General features: G+C 57.4%; 1 protein-coding gene across 2 annotated transcripts in view; it reads left to right on the top strand.

Moving 5' to 3' along the window:
• ZFR2 (zinc finger RNA binding protein 2) overlaps positions 1-9,828 on the top strand; it is a 66,448-nt gene extending 56,620 nt beyond the window's left edge. The window contains exons 14-19 of one of the 2 annotated variants that reach the window (XM_033196864.1): positions 504-642; positions 4,854-4,951; positions 5,368-5,463; positions 7,005-7,116; positions 8,247-8,344; positions 9,382-9,828. In XM_033196864.1, the coding sequence (XP_033052755.1) occupies positions 504-642; positions 4,854-4,951; positions 5,368-5,463; positions 7,005-7,116; positions 8,247-8,344; positions 9,382-9,558 (720 nt within the window). In that variant the 3' untranslated portion in view covers positions 9,559-9,828. The remainder of the gene's footprint in view (positions 1-503; positions 643-4,853; positions 4,952-5,367; positions 5,464-7,004; positions 7,117-8,246; positions 8,345-9,381) is intronic. The other variant, XM_033196865.1, reaches the window with a different exon arrangement.
• The last annotated feature ends 5,433 nt before the right edge of the window (positions 9,829-15,261 follow it).

Raw genomic sequence — 15,261 nt, forward strand, 5'->3', positions numbered from 1 at the left:
CAGGCCGCATGGAGGGCGATGACCATGGACAGGAAGAGCAGACTGTGACACAGACCTCTTGAACTATGTCCTTCTGACAGGAGATGGTGGCATCTCATTATAGTTTTACTCCTTCCTGACTATGGGGTAATGTGTGTCATTGTGTAAAAAGGGCCATTTGTGTTTCTTTTTCTGCCAAGTATCTGTTACTTCACTCACCAATTTTTTATTGGATTGCTGATCTTCTTGTTATTGAATTATAGGTGTTCTTTACATATGGAGGCTCCTTATAATCACAGGGTCTGTTGTCTGTATATATCTCTACATGTGTGTGCTCCTGGAGGGCTGTGGCTGTGTCTTGGTCACTTGGAGGTTTCAGACACGGGGCACAGGGCCTGGCACCCAGGCAGCAAGTGTGGGAGGCCTGACAGAATTAACTCACACACACCAACCACGTCCTGGCTGATTTACACATGAATCTGGGCTGCAGTAAGGTGGCCTTGTGTTGTATTTATCCCTCCCAGATGGTGACCGAGGATGAGTATGAGGTTTCCTCTGACCCTGAAGCCAACATTGTCATCTCCTCCTGCGAGGAGCCCAGGATGCAGGTCACCGTATCCGTCACCTCACCCCTGATGCGGGAGGACCCCTCCACAGACCCAGGTGCGGCCCAGCCCTTCCTTCCAACCACCGTCCCCCGCACGCTTCCCGAGGGCGCTCCCCACACCCAGGCCTGGGGCAGTGTCCGCCTCTGCCCTGAGCAGGAAATACCACAGCAGCCTCACTCCAGCACTGGTGTCCCCCTGAGGACTCCATGGGTCACACAAGAGCTGGGTCTCCGGGCAGCAGAGGAGGCGAGTCGGTGGCAGCATCAGATGGGCTCAGAGCCTGGCTGCAGGGGCTGTGCTCGGGCGAGTGACACCGTGTCACCTCCCTTGCCCTGACCCAGGGCTGGCACCTGCTTCTCCAGCCCTGGCGACACCAGCCCCAGCGGCAGTGGACGGGTCTGAGCCATTTCCCCCGCGTCACAGCAGAAGCTCAGTTTGAGTCTGTCCATCAGTCGCCGCGGTCCCAGTACCACTGATTAGGAACCTGGGGGGTCGGGGGGCTTAAAGCCAGACTTGCCAGGCCTGGGAGGGTGGGTGAGGGGCTGGGCCAGGCTGGGGGCAGCAAGGGTCTTGGCTGGCAGCCACAGCGGAGGCAGCCATCGGTAACACACTGCACGTCTGTGCTCCCGAAGTCTCAGCCAGCTGTGGAATCTTCCAGAACAGTCTCTAGGGCAGTTTTCCAAACTCCTATCATCTTTCACCCCCTTTATAATCTTTTTTGGTCGTAACTGAGGGCCATGACCTACTGAGGTTTCTCTTTCCATCCATTTGGTATTTTTTGTTGGTTTGTTTTTTGAAACAGAGTCTCGCTCTGTCGCCCAGGCTGGAGTGCAGTGGCGCGATGTCGGCTCACCGCAACCTCCGCCACCTGGGTTCCAGTGATTCTCCTGCCTCAGCCCCCGAGTAGCTGGGACTACTGGTGTGCGCCACCACACCCAGTTAATTTTTTTGTATTTTTAGTAGAGACGGAGTTTCACCAGGTTGGTCAGGCTGGTCTCAAACTCCTGACCTCAGGTGATCCGCCCACCTCAGCCTCCCAAAGTGCTGGGATGACAGGTGTGAGCCACCATGCCTGGCCCAATTTGTTTTTTAAAGCTTCAGTTTTTTGTTTTTTGTTTTTTTTTAAGAAGAGCCTTTGAATCATTAAATGGAAAGCCATGATTGGTCCTCACAAATAGTCATCTAAAAAGTAAGTACAGTGTGGGGAAGAGTGGCTTTCAGTGCTAGCTGAAGGCTCTGACACAAATGCGGAGGAGGCTGGGGAGTGGTGCCGTGGTGGGGGTGGGTGAAGGGTTGGCGGCCACTAGACAGTGGCTCTTTCCTGGCTTGGGTGGGTGATTAAGTGAGCGGAAATCCTGTGAGGACCGATCAGCGACCAAAGACCCGTGAGCCACCCCCCAGGAAACTGCACTTCCTGTTGGCCTTTTCCTGCCCCCGCTTCCCCTCCCCAGGCCCAGCGTGGTGGGGAGGTGAGCTTTTAAAACTCCCTTAATAGGTCGGGCACAGCGGCCCCCCTCTCTAATCCCAGCACTTTTGGAGGTTGAAGTGGGAGGATTGCTTGAGCCCAGAAACTCGAGACCAGCCTGGGCAATGTAGTAAGACCCCATCTCTAAAAAAAGAAAATTTGGCCAGGCGCAGTGGCTTACGCCTGTAATCCCAGCACTTTGGGAGGCTGATGCTGGCAGATCACCTGAGGTCAGGGGTTCGAGACCAGCCTGCCCAACATGGTGAAACCCTGTCTCTACTAAAAATACAAAAATTAGCTGGGCATGGTAGCGCATGCCTGTAGTCCCAGCTACTCAGGAGGCTGAGGCAGGAGAATTGCTTGAACCCAAGAGGTGGAGGTTGCAGTAAGCCAAGATTGCGCCACTGCACTCCAGCCTGGGTGACAGAGTGAGACTCCATCTCGAAACAAACAACAAATAAATATTAGCTGAATGTGGTGGTGCATGTCTGCAGTCCCAGCTACTCAGGAGGCTGAGGCAGGAGGATCACGTGAGCCCAGGAGTTCGAGGCTGCAGTGAGCTACAGTGGCACCACTGCACTCCAGCCTGGGCCACAGAGCAAGACCCTGTCTCTAAATACATAAAAAATAAAACCCCTGCTGGGCACAGCAGCTTACGCCTCTAATCCCAGTGCTTTGGGAGGCCGAGGCGGGCGGATCACAAGGTCAGGAGATTGAGACCATCCTGGCTAACACGGTGAAACCCCGTCTCTACTAAAAATACAAAAATAATTTTTTTTTTTTTTTTTTTTTTTTTTTTTGAGACGGAGTCTCACAGTCGCCCAGGCTGGAGTGCAGTGGCCGGATCTCAGCTCACTGCAAGCTCCGCCTCCCGGGTTTACGCCATTCTCCTGCCTCAGCCTCCCGAGTAGCTGGGACTACAGGCGCCCGCCACCTCGCCCGGCTAGTTTTTTCTATTTTTTTTTTTAGTAGAGACGGGGTTTCGCCGTGTTAGCCAGGATGGTCTCGATCTCCTGACCTCGCGATCCACCCGTCTCGGCCTCCCAAAGTGCTGGGATTACAGGCTTGAGCCACCGCGCCCGGCCACAAAAATAATTTTTTAAAAAATTAGCCAGGTGTGGTGGCGGGCGCCTGAAGTCCCAGCTCCTCGGGAGGCTGAGGCAGGAGAATGGTGTGAACCCGGGAGGTGGAGCGTGCAGTGAGCCAAGATGGCGCCACTGCGCTCCAGCCCAGGCGACAGAGCAAGACTCCGTCAAACAAAACAAAACAAAACCGTTCCTCATATACACCTCTGCCATTTCCCTCTCTGCCCCAAAGGAGTCATTTCCCTGACAGATCAGCGGGGATGGTTGTGAACCAGTGGGAAACCTGGGCACCATCCTCTGACCTAAATGAACCAGGGCCTCCCACAATGTTGTATGTAATTAAATAAGAAAAATATCCTGTTTTGGTTTTTGGTTTTTAAGAGACGTTGTGTCACTGTGGTCCAGGCTGGAGCGCAGTGGTGCAGTCATAGCTCACCGCAGCCTCGACCTCCCAGGCTCCAGCAGTCCTCCTGCCTCAGCCTCCCCAATGGCTGGGACCACAGGTGTGTGCCGTCATGCCCGGCTAAATTTTATTTTTTGTGGAGACAGGGTCTTGCCATGTTGTCCAGGCTGATCTCAAACTCCTGGGCTCAAACAATCCTTTTGCCTCAGCCTCCCAAAGTGCTGGGATTCCAGGAATGAGCCACTGTTTTCCAGTTGAGAAAAATATTCTTTTTTTTTTTTTTTTTTTTGAGATACAGTCTCACTCTGTTGCACAGGCTGGAGCGCAGTGGCATAATACTGGCTCACTGCAACTTCCACCTCCCAAGTCCAAGCTATTCTGCCTCAGCCTCCCGAGTAGCTGGGATTACAGGCGTGCGCCACCATGCCCAGCTAATCTTCATATTTTTAGTAGAGACAGGGTTTCGACATATTGACCAGGCTGGTCTTGAACTCCTGACCTCAGGATCCGCCCCCCCCTTGGCCTCCCAAAGTGCTGGGATTACAGGTGTGAGCCACCACGCCCAACCAAGAAAAATATTCTTGAAGGAAAATAATAACCCGGGAGGGAAAAGGGACCCACATCTCTCCCAGACTCTGGGGCCGTTGTCGTCAACAACAGGACGTGTTGAAATCGGACCCACTTTCTCCCTTTTCATGATGCATGTGGAAGTTTCTAGAAATCTAGCTTAATTCCTAGTTTCCCATCTTCACCCTCATTGGCTAACCGAGAGCGTCAGGGCTGAAATCCCTCAGTAGCAATAGGTAAGCTCAGAACTTCCCAGGTGAGTTTTTCCAGGAACGGTTTGTCTGGTCCTCACTGTGTCTTAGCAGGACAATCTGGGAGAAACCCTCATTCCCCAGATGGATAAAACGAGGCCTAAAGGATTGAGACCGGGCGTGGTGGCTCACGCCTGTAATCCCAGCACTCTGGAAGGCCGAGGTGGGAGGATCCCCTGAGGTCAAGAGTTCAAGACCAGCCTGGCCAACATGGTGAAACCCCGTTTCTACTAAAAATACAACAATTAGCCAGATGTGGTGGCCGGCACCTGTAATCTCAGCTACTTGGGAGGCTGAGGCAGGAGAATCACTTGAACCCAGGGAATGGAGGTTGCAGTGAGCCAAGATCGTGCCACTGCACTCCAGCCTGGGTGACAGAGTGAAACTGTGTCTCAAAAAAGAAAGGATTGAGGGGCCCAAACTGAGCCCCTCGCCCCGTCGGCAGCAGAGCGGGATAAGGTGCCTTCCCCGCACACCTTAAGGTTTTTCTTCTAGAAGGCATGGAGAAGCCTCAGGCTGACCCAGGTGACGTCCTGAGCTCCGAGAAGTGCCTCGAGTCCCTGGCCGCCCTTCGTCATGCCCGGTGGTTTCAGGTCAGGGGGGCAGGGGTGGAGCAGGGGGAGAGGGGTGACTTTGAGGAACGTGTCTCAGAGGCACCAGCCTGACCCGGCGCGGCCGCCTCAGCCTCGTGGGCTCCCAGCGCAGACCAGGACGCCCGCCATCAGCTTCCTGGCTGAGCACTGACTTGACAACCAACGCTGGCTCCTGGCTGATGGGGTCAGGAAACGTGAAAGGAGTGGGTGCCGTCCTGGGGGTGGGGACGCTGCCGTCCCGTGGCCACTCAACGGCCTGGTGGCACCGGACTCATCTGGAAGTGGACTCTGCTTCCACCTGCCACCTTCGAGGCCGCCAAGGCTCCCCATTGTCCTCCCCGGGGTTCATGCTGACGACGCCACACCACGTGGCCGTGTGAGCCCCAGAAAGTGAACCATGTGCTTCTCCCCCAAAGGCTCGAGCCAGCAGCCTGCAGCCATGCGTGATCGTCATCAGGGTCCTGAGGGACCTCTGCCGGCGTGTGCCCACCTGGGCAGCCCTGCCAGCCTGGGTAAGGCAGTGCCTGGCAGCCCAGCCCTCCACTGGGAGCCCCGAGGGGCTCCATGGCCGTGACAGGCCCAGGTCGAGAGACAAACCCTTTCCCGTGAAGGAGCTGGCGGGAGACATAGTACTCAAGAGAGGCCATGGGAGTCCCTGAGGTCCCCTGGGCGGGGGAGACGGCCCTGTCCACAGCCTCATTTGACTACCATTATTCAAAATCCAGAACCTCGCATGAAAATGCGGGACCGGCCAGGGAAATGTGCGGTGTCTGCCTGACTTCGTGGCACCAGAGCAGAGGGGCCCAGGCAGAGGGGCGGAAGCCGGACTCCCCATCCTGGCTGCACACCGGCCTCTGGGTGACCCAGCCCAGACCCACCTGCTTTGGAGAGGAGACCCCCTGTGGCTCTAACACCACCCCCCGCCTATCCTGGTAGAAAGAGGAGGGAGAAGAAGAAGCAGAACCCCCCACACACAAGGTTCATGGAGCAGGCCCCAAGCCCATGCCCCCCACAGAGACCCCGGGAACCCATCCAGTCCCCAGACCTTCACCAGCCACAAGCCAGCCATCCACACCCAGCCTCCTCCCCTGCCCTGCGGGCGTCCCCCATCCCACACTGCAGTGGTGTCTCCCATCCCACACTGCAGTGGTGTCCCCCATCCCGCGCTGGAGTGGTGTCTTGCCTGTGGTCCCCTCCACCAGGCCCGTGTCCTTCATCCACACCCACCCACTGCCCAGCGTCCAGAATGCAGCGTGGTACAGAGGCTGTTTGTTTTGGTAGAGATTAAGTCTCTTTTTTACTTTTATTTTTTTTGAGACAGAGTCTCGCTCTGTCACCCAGGCTGGAGTGCAGTGGCGTGATCTCGGCTCACTGCAAGCTCCACCTCCCGGGTTTACGCCATTCTCCTGCCTCAGCCTCCCTAGTAGCTGGGACTACAGGCGCCCGCCACCTCGTCCGGCTAGTTTTTTGTATTTTTTTTTAGTAGAGACAGGGTTTCACCGTGTTCGCCAGGATGGTCTCGATCTCCTGACCTCGTGATCCGCCCGTCTCGGCCTCCCAAAGTACTGGGATTACAGGCTTGAGCCACCGCGCCCGGCCTTTCATACCCATTGTTTAGGGGAAACGTCTTCTCCACTCCTGGGAGGAGGTCACAGCAGCCAGCTCCGTGCTGGGTGACCAGCGTGTGGCTGTCCCGACGTGGAGAAAACCTGTGTTCCCCGAGACCTGTTTTCCTGCTGTGGCGGGCCCCACGCGGCAGGCTGAGACAGGAGAATCACCTGAACCCGGGAGGCGGAGGTTGCCAGCCTGGGCAACAGAGCAAGACTCTGCTCTCAAAAAAAAAAAAAAAGAAAGAAAGAAACCAGCCCGTGGCCGTGCCAGGAGGTGGCAGAGCCATGCCACGGGCCGCCCTCCTCAGCGGAAGTTCAGTGGGTGGTGGGAGTTAGAGACAGAGCTGAGGGGGGCCTCCTGTCCCAGGGACCCCAGGACCTCCCGGGCAGACAGGCTGCTGCACCCCCCAAAAGCACAGCAACCGCTCTTCTGTCCCCACCAGGCCATGGAGCTGCTGGTGGAGAAGGCTGTGAGCAGTGCGGCGGGGCCCCTGGGCCCTGGGGACGCGGTCAGGCGAGTCCTGGAGTGCGTGGCCACAGGGACGCTCCTGACAGGTCAGTCGCCGGGCCGGAGGGCCCAGAAGGTGGGCAGCAAATCGCAAAGACCAGGACCCATGGCCGTGGTACAGACGGCTGGGGTCACAGACACAGAGGAAGTGTCCAGCCCAGGCACGAGAGCGGCCCACGACACACACATGCTCCTAGGAGGGAGGCAGACAGGGAGGACACCACCCTGCACGCAGGGCACAGACACACAGGTCCCCGAAGGGAGGGCTCAGCCTCCACCCAGGAGACAACGGTTATGTTATCTGGCGGCCACGCCCACCGGCGGCGGCACAGAGCCACCCCGGCGCAGAGCCACCCCGGCGCAGAGCCACCCCGGCACAGAGCCACCCCAGCGCACAGCCACCCCGGCGCCTGTCCTCCAAAGATTATCCAGAGGGAACAGCCAGGAGCTCAGCTGACAGGGGGCGCAGAGTTGCCCAGCACAGTGCGTTCTACACCAGCAGAGGGACGAGAACACGGCAGGACACACTCGTGTGAGAGGGTGGCGGTCAGATACGGAAAAGGGTGTTTTTGAGTCATTTTTAGTGACATAGGATATCAAGTGAAAAGGGAGCATAAAGCTTTGGGCCCGTTGCCTGAGCCATTATGTAAAGCACACGTGTAGGCACGCACACGCACAGGCACGCACGTGGACATGAGTGCACATACAGGCACACACATGGATGTACTTGGACACATGGGCACACACGCATGGGCACACACGGACATGAATGCATGCACACACACAGACATGCATGCACATGGGCACAGAGACGAGTGCACACACGGGCACACATGCACATACACCCGTGGGCACGCATGCACAGACGGACACGCACAGGCACATGGGCCCACATGGACACACATCAGCATACATGTGCATATGCATGGGTGCACACAGGCACACACACAAAGCTCAGGAGGTGCTGGCAGCCCAACGGGCTTTGAGGGGCTGGGAGGACTCCCCGATGAGCCCGGGTGAAACCCTGGCCTGCTGAGAGAGGCCTGAGGGTCAGAGGCTGCAAGTATAGCCCCACGCACGGGCCCCTGGGGCTCCACGGTGTCGAGCGACGGCCCTGTCACCATCTTTCATGAGGGCATTCTCGCCTTCTGTGTTGTTCCCACTCCCCCTCACAAAGATGGGCCCGGACTCCAGGATCCCTGCGAGAGAGACCAGACAGACGCCCTCGAGCCCATGACCCTCCAAGAGCGGGAAGACGTGACCGCCAGCGCCCAGGTAGGAGGGCCAAGTCCACAGCAGGGGTGACGCCCAGGTCCCAGCTCCGGCTTACAGCTGTGCAGTGTTCCCCGAAATGGCCCAGGTTCCACCTTCTCTCCCTCCCACTGAGATGTACAGGAACAGGAGGGTGGCCTGTGGGTGGCAGGACGGCGCATGGGGACAGGGCCAGCCTGGCGTGGTGGTGTGGGGCTGGCAGCTCAGAGCCAAAGCCACCACTGTAACGAGGCCCAGACCTCAAGTCTCACGGGCAGGGACTGTCCTCCCTCCACATCGCTGACCATGGTCCTAGAAGCCTAGCTGTAGCCGGCAGCTCGTCCTGTCCAGCCCTCACCTGTGGTTTCCTTGTTTGCAAATTTGTTTATAAGAAAAATCTCCCAGCAGCACGAAAACCAAAGCACAGCGGATCTGACATTTCTGAATTTTGCTTTTAACGGGATCAGTGAAATGCCTCACAGTGCAGGATGTGCGGTCCCTGCAGTGAGGTGGAAAGAGCTGGTGGTCAGTGGAGTAGGGGGCCTCCTGGGACAGTCCTTGCGGTCAGCCAGCACCAAGCGAAAATTCGTCAGGCGCTGTGGTGGCCCAAGCTCAGCAGTCGTAAGAAGCCGTGTTGGCCAGGCCGGGTGGCTTGCACCTGTCATCCCAGCACTTTGGGAGGCCAAGGCGGGCGGATCACAAGGTCAGGAGTTCGAGACCAGCCTGGCCAATATAGTGAAACCCCGTCTCTACTAAAAATACAAAATTAGCCAGACGTGGTGGCACCTGCCTGTAATCCCACCTACTTGGGAGGCTGAGGCAGGAGAATCATTTGAACCCGGGAAGTGGAGGTTGCAATGAGCTGAGATTGCGCCACTGTACTCCAGCCTGGGTGACAGAGCAAACTCTGTCTCCAAAAAAAAAGGTGCGGGGAGTGTCTCGAGGGACACAGGATAGGCCTGGCCCATCTGCTAGTGGCTACAGATGCCAGCCCCTCTGTGTCCTCAGCACTCGGGGAGCAGGGTGGGCAGGGGTCCTGATGGGCTGTGTGTGCCCCGCAGCACGCCCTGCGAATGCTGGCCTTCCGGCAGACCCACAAGATCCTGGGCATGGATCTCCTGCCACCCAGACACCGGGTTGGGGCCTGCTTCCGGAAGAGGCAGCGGGGACCTGGCGAGGCCGAGGAGGGCCCAGGGGAGAAGAAGCGGGACCGGCGGGATGGAGAGGGCCTGGTGTGAGCCCCCCGCCTCCCCAACCTGCGGGCCTTGCCATCCCTGCACTCCTGGACGTGTGCTCACTGACCAATGGCAGCATCCTCCCTGACGTTAGACAACAGTCGTTTCCTTTTGAGTAGCGCTCTGTAGGTTTCTTTTAAAACACTTGTGCTTCAGGCCGGGCACCGTGGCTCATGCCTTTAATCCTAGCACTTTGGGAGGCCGAGTTGCTTGAGCCTGAGAGTTCCAAGGCCAGCCTAGATGACAGAGTGAGACCCCCCCATCTCTCCAAAATATTTTTAAAAATCAGCTTGGTGTGGTTGGTGGCCAGGCGCAGTGATTCATGCCTGTAATCCCAGCACTTTGAGAGGCCGAGGTGGACGGATCACCTGAGGTCAGGAGTTCAAGACCAGCCTGGCCAACATGGCGAAACCCTGTCTCTAGTAAAAAAAAAAAAACACACACACACAGATTAGCCTGGAGTGTTGGTATGCACCTGTAGTCCCAGCTACTTAGTAGGGAGGCTGAGTCCGGAGGATTCCTTGAGGCCAGGAGGGCAGTGAGCTGTGATTGCACCATGGCACTCCAACCTGGGGAACAGAAGACCTTGTCACTTAAGAGAAATTTTTTTTAACATTTGTGCTTAAATTGTTAGAGAAATGACACCATCCAGCCCTGGGAGTGGCACCCCCTCCTGGAGGGCCCGGTCCCCCACGGCCAGGTGGGCCAGCAGTATAGCAAGCAGATTCTAAACTGGGGGATTTCTTGCTGACTCTAAACTCACCTTGTTTAGGAAGGGGTGAATACCTCCTTTGGGCCGGGCGCGGTGGCTCATGCCTACAATCCCAGCACTTTGGGAGGCCAAGCTTGGTGGATCGCTTGAGCCGAGGAGTTTGAGATCAGTCTGGGCAATATGATGACACCGCATCTTTACAAACAATTAGCCAGATGTGGTGGCCCAAGCCTGTAGTCCCAGCTACTCAGGAGGCTGAGGCTGTAGGATCCCTCGAGCCCAGGAGGTCGAGGCTGCAGTGAGTCGAGATTGCACTACTGAACTCCAGCCTGGGTTACAGAGCGAGACTCTGTCTCAAACAAACAAACAAACAACAAACAAACTTTCTTTTTTTTTTTTTTTTTTTTTTTGAGGCGGAGTCTCGCTCTGTCGCCCGGACTGGAGTGCAGTGGCCGGATCTCAGCTCACTGCAAGCTCCGCCTCCCGGGTTTACGCCATTCTCCTGCCTCAGCCTCCCGAGTAGCTGGGACTACAGGCGCCCGCCACCTCGCCCGGCTAGTTTTTGTGTTTTTTAGTAGAGACGGGGTTTCACCAGGATGGTCTCGATCTCCTGACCTCGTGATCCGCCCGTCTCGGCCTCCCAAAGTGCTGGGATTACAGGCTTGAGCCACCGCGCCCAGCCTACAAACTTTCTTTGGATGCCTCTGCAGCATGGATTTGAAATCAGGCCCTGTTCTGGCGCCCTACCACGTGTGCAAGACAAGCCCAGGGGAGCTCCCAGCCGGCATCCCCGCGTCCCCAGCCCAGCCTGCTCCAAACAGACCTTCTGCCCACTTCCACAGCCGGGGTGTCAGCAGGGCCTGAGCCAGGCTTGTCCCCTGTTGGGAGGGCCGCAGGGCCAGGTGGACACAGCCGACGGGCGATGAGGATCGTGGCTGGGCCTCCCCCGGGAACAGCTGTGCCCGACAGTCAGACCCGGAGCCCAGAGGCACCCCCACCCACCCTGAGCCCTGCACCACTGAGTGCCTTTCACAGAGAAAACCTGCTCTGCCATGTGTGGCTGAGACCTGGAGTTTAGCTTTCATTCTTCCTCCCCGCCTCCCTGATGTAGGCCTCGGCTGGCCCTGAGGCAGGGGGTCCCCAAATACCCCCTTGTGGGAGCAGGGCCCAGGATCCGTGCCTGGGGGACCCGGGGAGGTGCCGCCCTCCTATGGATGCTGGCCATGGTGGGCAGGCGCCTCCTGGCACTGACGGATGTGAGGGCACCCCCTTCTGAGCCCCCACCGCAGCCTGTTCAAACCTCCCGCTTGGTCAGTTTTTTTTGGCCAGCTGCCCAGTGGCACTGAATGAGGAAAGTCCACCTTTGGGCAGATGTGGTCTCCAGCCACTGGCTTGCTTTGTTTCTCCGTGTTTGAAGGACAGCCTGCGTGTGGCTCTGTCTCAATGTCTTTGTAGAGCTACCTGGAAACTGGGAGGCAGGGGAAATAAAGGAAATCATTTGTCTTCCGTGTGAGCCGTGCCGTCCTTCCCGTGGGATGTAGGTGACCCCAAATGCTGGCCTCTTCACCTCCTTCTCAGGGTCCTGGGTGGGGGTCTCCCAGAAACTGAATGTGGACTGGGAGGAGCTCAAGGGGCTGGCACTGCTCAGTGGCTGCTCCCCAAGGCATGGGCATCCTCGGGCTGTCCCCTCACAAGGGTCCCCTGAGAACACGGACACACCGGCTGAGAACCACCCCTCCCCGGCGTCTCCCATAACCCAGGTCTCTGCCTCGGTCCTTGAGGGTTCCCCTGGCCCCATCCTAGAGACACACAGTGAGATGCTCCGGAGGCTCCCCGAGGGCTTCCTGGAGGAGGAGGTAAGTACGCTGAGTTTGGAAGAGATGTCTCTGCCCACACAGTACTTCCCCCGCCACATTCCCAAACCCTCAGAAGGCGGGCGGAGGGTGTTCAGATGCTAAGACCTGGTCACAGTGGAAGAGTTTCGTGACAGCTTCTGGCCTACAGGACTTCCCTGGCAGTGTTTGTGGGGGCAGGTGGGGAGCAGGCAGATGCAGGGTGGGGGCGGCGGGACGGGAGTGGCAGGGGCTGGGTGTGGAGGGGCCGCTGTTTCACGCCTAGGCCAAAGGAAGGGGGTGGGGAGCCACCAAGGGGTCCCCTTCTAGTAGGGATTATCTGTCAGCAACAGGAATTGCTGGTTTAGCCTCCCCGGAGGGCAGGCTGCCTCTCGGCCACTGGCCTCTTCCACCTCACACCCTCTCTCCTGCTTTCCACTCTATTCCAAATTTCTTGGGAACTTCACCTCCCTTCCTACACACTCCGTCCACACACAGCCCCTCTCTCCGTCAGCATCGCGGCAGCAGCATGGCCATTTACCCAGGGCCCAAGATGACAGCCACCACCACCAGGGAGCCCTCCTGGATTCCTCTGTGCTCCCGGCCAATCCATGAGGTGGATATCTTGTCAATTCCAGTTCTACCTTTTTTTTTTTTTTTTTTTTTTTTGAGACAGGGTCTCACTCTGTCACCAGGCTGGAGTGCAGCAGCTCGATCTCAGCTCACTGCAACCTCCACCTCCTGGGTTCCAGCAATCCTCCCACCTCAGCCTCCCGAGTAGCTGGGACTACAGGCCTGCATCACCATGCCCAGCTAATTTTTTGTATTTTCAGTAGAGACAGGGTTTCACTATGTTGGCCAGACTGGTCTCAAACTCCTGACCTCAGGTATCCGCCCGCCTCAGCCTCCCAAAGTGCTGGGATTACAGGCGTGAGCTACCGCGCCTGGCCTATTCCTTGAGTTTAAACCATGCATCTTTGAAACGATTTGGTATGTGTCTTCCCCTTTAGAATGTGAACTCTCTGCCTGTCAGGAAGCCTGTTACCACCAATTGGATCGTCATTGTATTCCCAGATCTCGGGCAGGCCAGGTGGACACTAGCAACTGAATCAACCTCAGTGCTTAGAGCCACGCTCTGACACCAAAAGACGTGTCTCTTTCTGGTGGTTAAGAGAACACCATTTGTCGGCCAGGAGCAGTGGCTTGTGCCTATAATCCCAGCACTTTGGAAGGCCGAGGCGGGAGGATCACTTGAGGTCAGGAGTTTGAAACCAGCCTGGCTAACATGGTGAAACCCTGTCTCTACTAAAAATATCAAAAATTAGTTGGGCATGGTGGTGGGCACCTGTAATTCCAGCTACTTGGAAGCTGAGGCAGGAGAATCGCTTGAACCCGGGAGGCAGAAGTTGTGGTGAGCTGAGATCGCACCACTGCACTCCAGCCTGGGCAACACAGTGAGACTCTGTCTCAAATTTGTCTCCATCTCATTACCGGAGAGAGACTCCAGCTAAGGCTGTGGGGACAGAGGGAAGGGACAGGGGAAGGGGCACGCCCTGGCAGGCCTGGCGATCACAGTAGCCCCTGGTGGGAGGCACCCCGTCCCCTGCTGTGAACCCCAGGCCTTACCTGCAGCCCCGCTTCCTCCCTTACGCCCTGGGAGAGGCGGCTCTCGGAAGCCTCCCACCCACGGTTGCCTGGCTCCCCGGGAAGTCAAACAGGATTCCCACCACCAGGTGGTTGAAAACCAGCCCCGCTGACAAAGAGTTAAGTCGGCCCTCCTAGCAACTCCAAAAAACCAAGTTTAGGCGGCGCCACAGCAAAATCAAGCAGTTGGTTAGCAAAAGGATTGGGTGCAGATGGATGGACCGTCTGGGCGACGGAGCCCACGGGCCTGAAAAGCAGTCGCTCCTGACCCGTCCCGCCCAGCCCTCGTCCCACCGGGCCGCGGTCCCCGGAGCAGGCCGGCGGGTGGCGGGAAGACACCAGGCTGCAGGGGGCTGGAGAGGCAACCCCTCCCGCCCTCCCCGCCAGAGAACTGGAGCGCGGGGACCTGGGCTGCGGATGCTGGCGGCGAGCCGGGTTGCTAGGCGACATTGGTGAGTGTGGGCGGGATGATACCGGGCGTGTGGGCAGGGCTGGAACCCAATCCCGCAGGCGGGGCTGGAAAGACAAAAACGGAAGGGCAGGCTGTCACCGGCATCTGCAAGGTCACGGACAGGACAGGACGGAGAGGCGGCCGCTAAGATGCCCTGAGTCCCCCGGCCCAGTCACACTCAGCCTTGCAGGCAGCATCTCCCTGGCCAGGCTCAGGGGGCGTTTGGGACAAGATGGGTGCCCGTCTTGTCCCGGGATGCCTCCCTGGGTTAACTTCTGGGCCAGAGAAGATGTTTCGGGTGATCGGATTAAGATCCACTTTCCTGGTTAAGGTGGAGGAGCCACCCTGGGTGGAAAACGGTCCCTCCCAAGTTTTGCACATAAAATGCATTAGGGGCCGGGCGCGGTGGCTCACGCCTGTAATCCCAGCACTTTGGAGGCCTAGACGGGCGGATCACGAGGTCAGGAGATCGAGACCATCCTGGCGAACACGGTGAAACCCCGTCTCTACTAAAAAATACAAAAAACGAGCCGGGCGAGGTGGCGGGCGCCTGTAGTCCCAGCTACTCCGGAGGCTGAGGCAGGAGAATGGCGTGAACCCGGGAGGCGGAGCTTGCAGTGAGCTGAGATCCAGCCACTGCACTCCAGCCTGGGCGACAGAGCGAGACTCCGTCTCAAAAAAAAAAAAAAATTAGGAAGCATTGGCCAGGCACGATGGATGGCTCACGCCTGTCATCGCAGCACTTTGAGAGGCCAAGGCGGGCGGATCACCTGAGGTCAGGAGTTTGAAACCCCGTCTCTACTAAAACTACAAAAATTACCTGGGCGTGGTGGTGCATGCCTATAATCCCAGCTACTGGGGAGGCTGAGGTAGGAGAATCGCTTGAACCCAGAGACCAAGGTTGCAGTGAGCCGAGACTGTGCCACTGCACTCCAGCCTGGATAAGAGAGCAAGACTCCGTCTCAAAAACATAAATAAATAAAAATAATAATAAATGATGACGGCAAATTTTATGTTACATGTATTTTTCCACATAAATGTTTTTACTTATGAATTGAGTTTTTCCC

The sequence above is a fragment of the Trachypithecus francoisi genome, unplaced genomic scaffold (genome assembly GCF_009764315.1).
Source record: "Trachypithecus francoisi isolate TF-2019V2 unplaced genomic scaffold, Tfra_2.0 Lachesis_group5, whole genome shotgun sequence".
Taxonomy (NCBI): Eukaryota; Metazoa; Chordata; class Mammalia; order Primates; family Cercopithecidae; genus Trachypithecus; species Trachypithecus francoisi.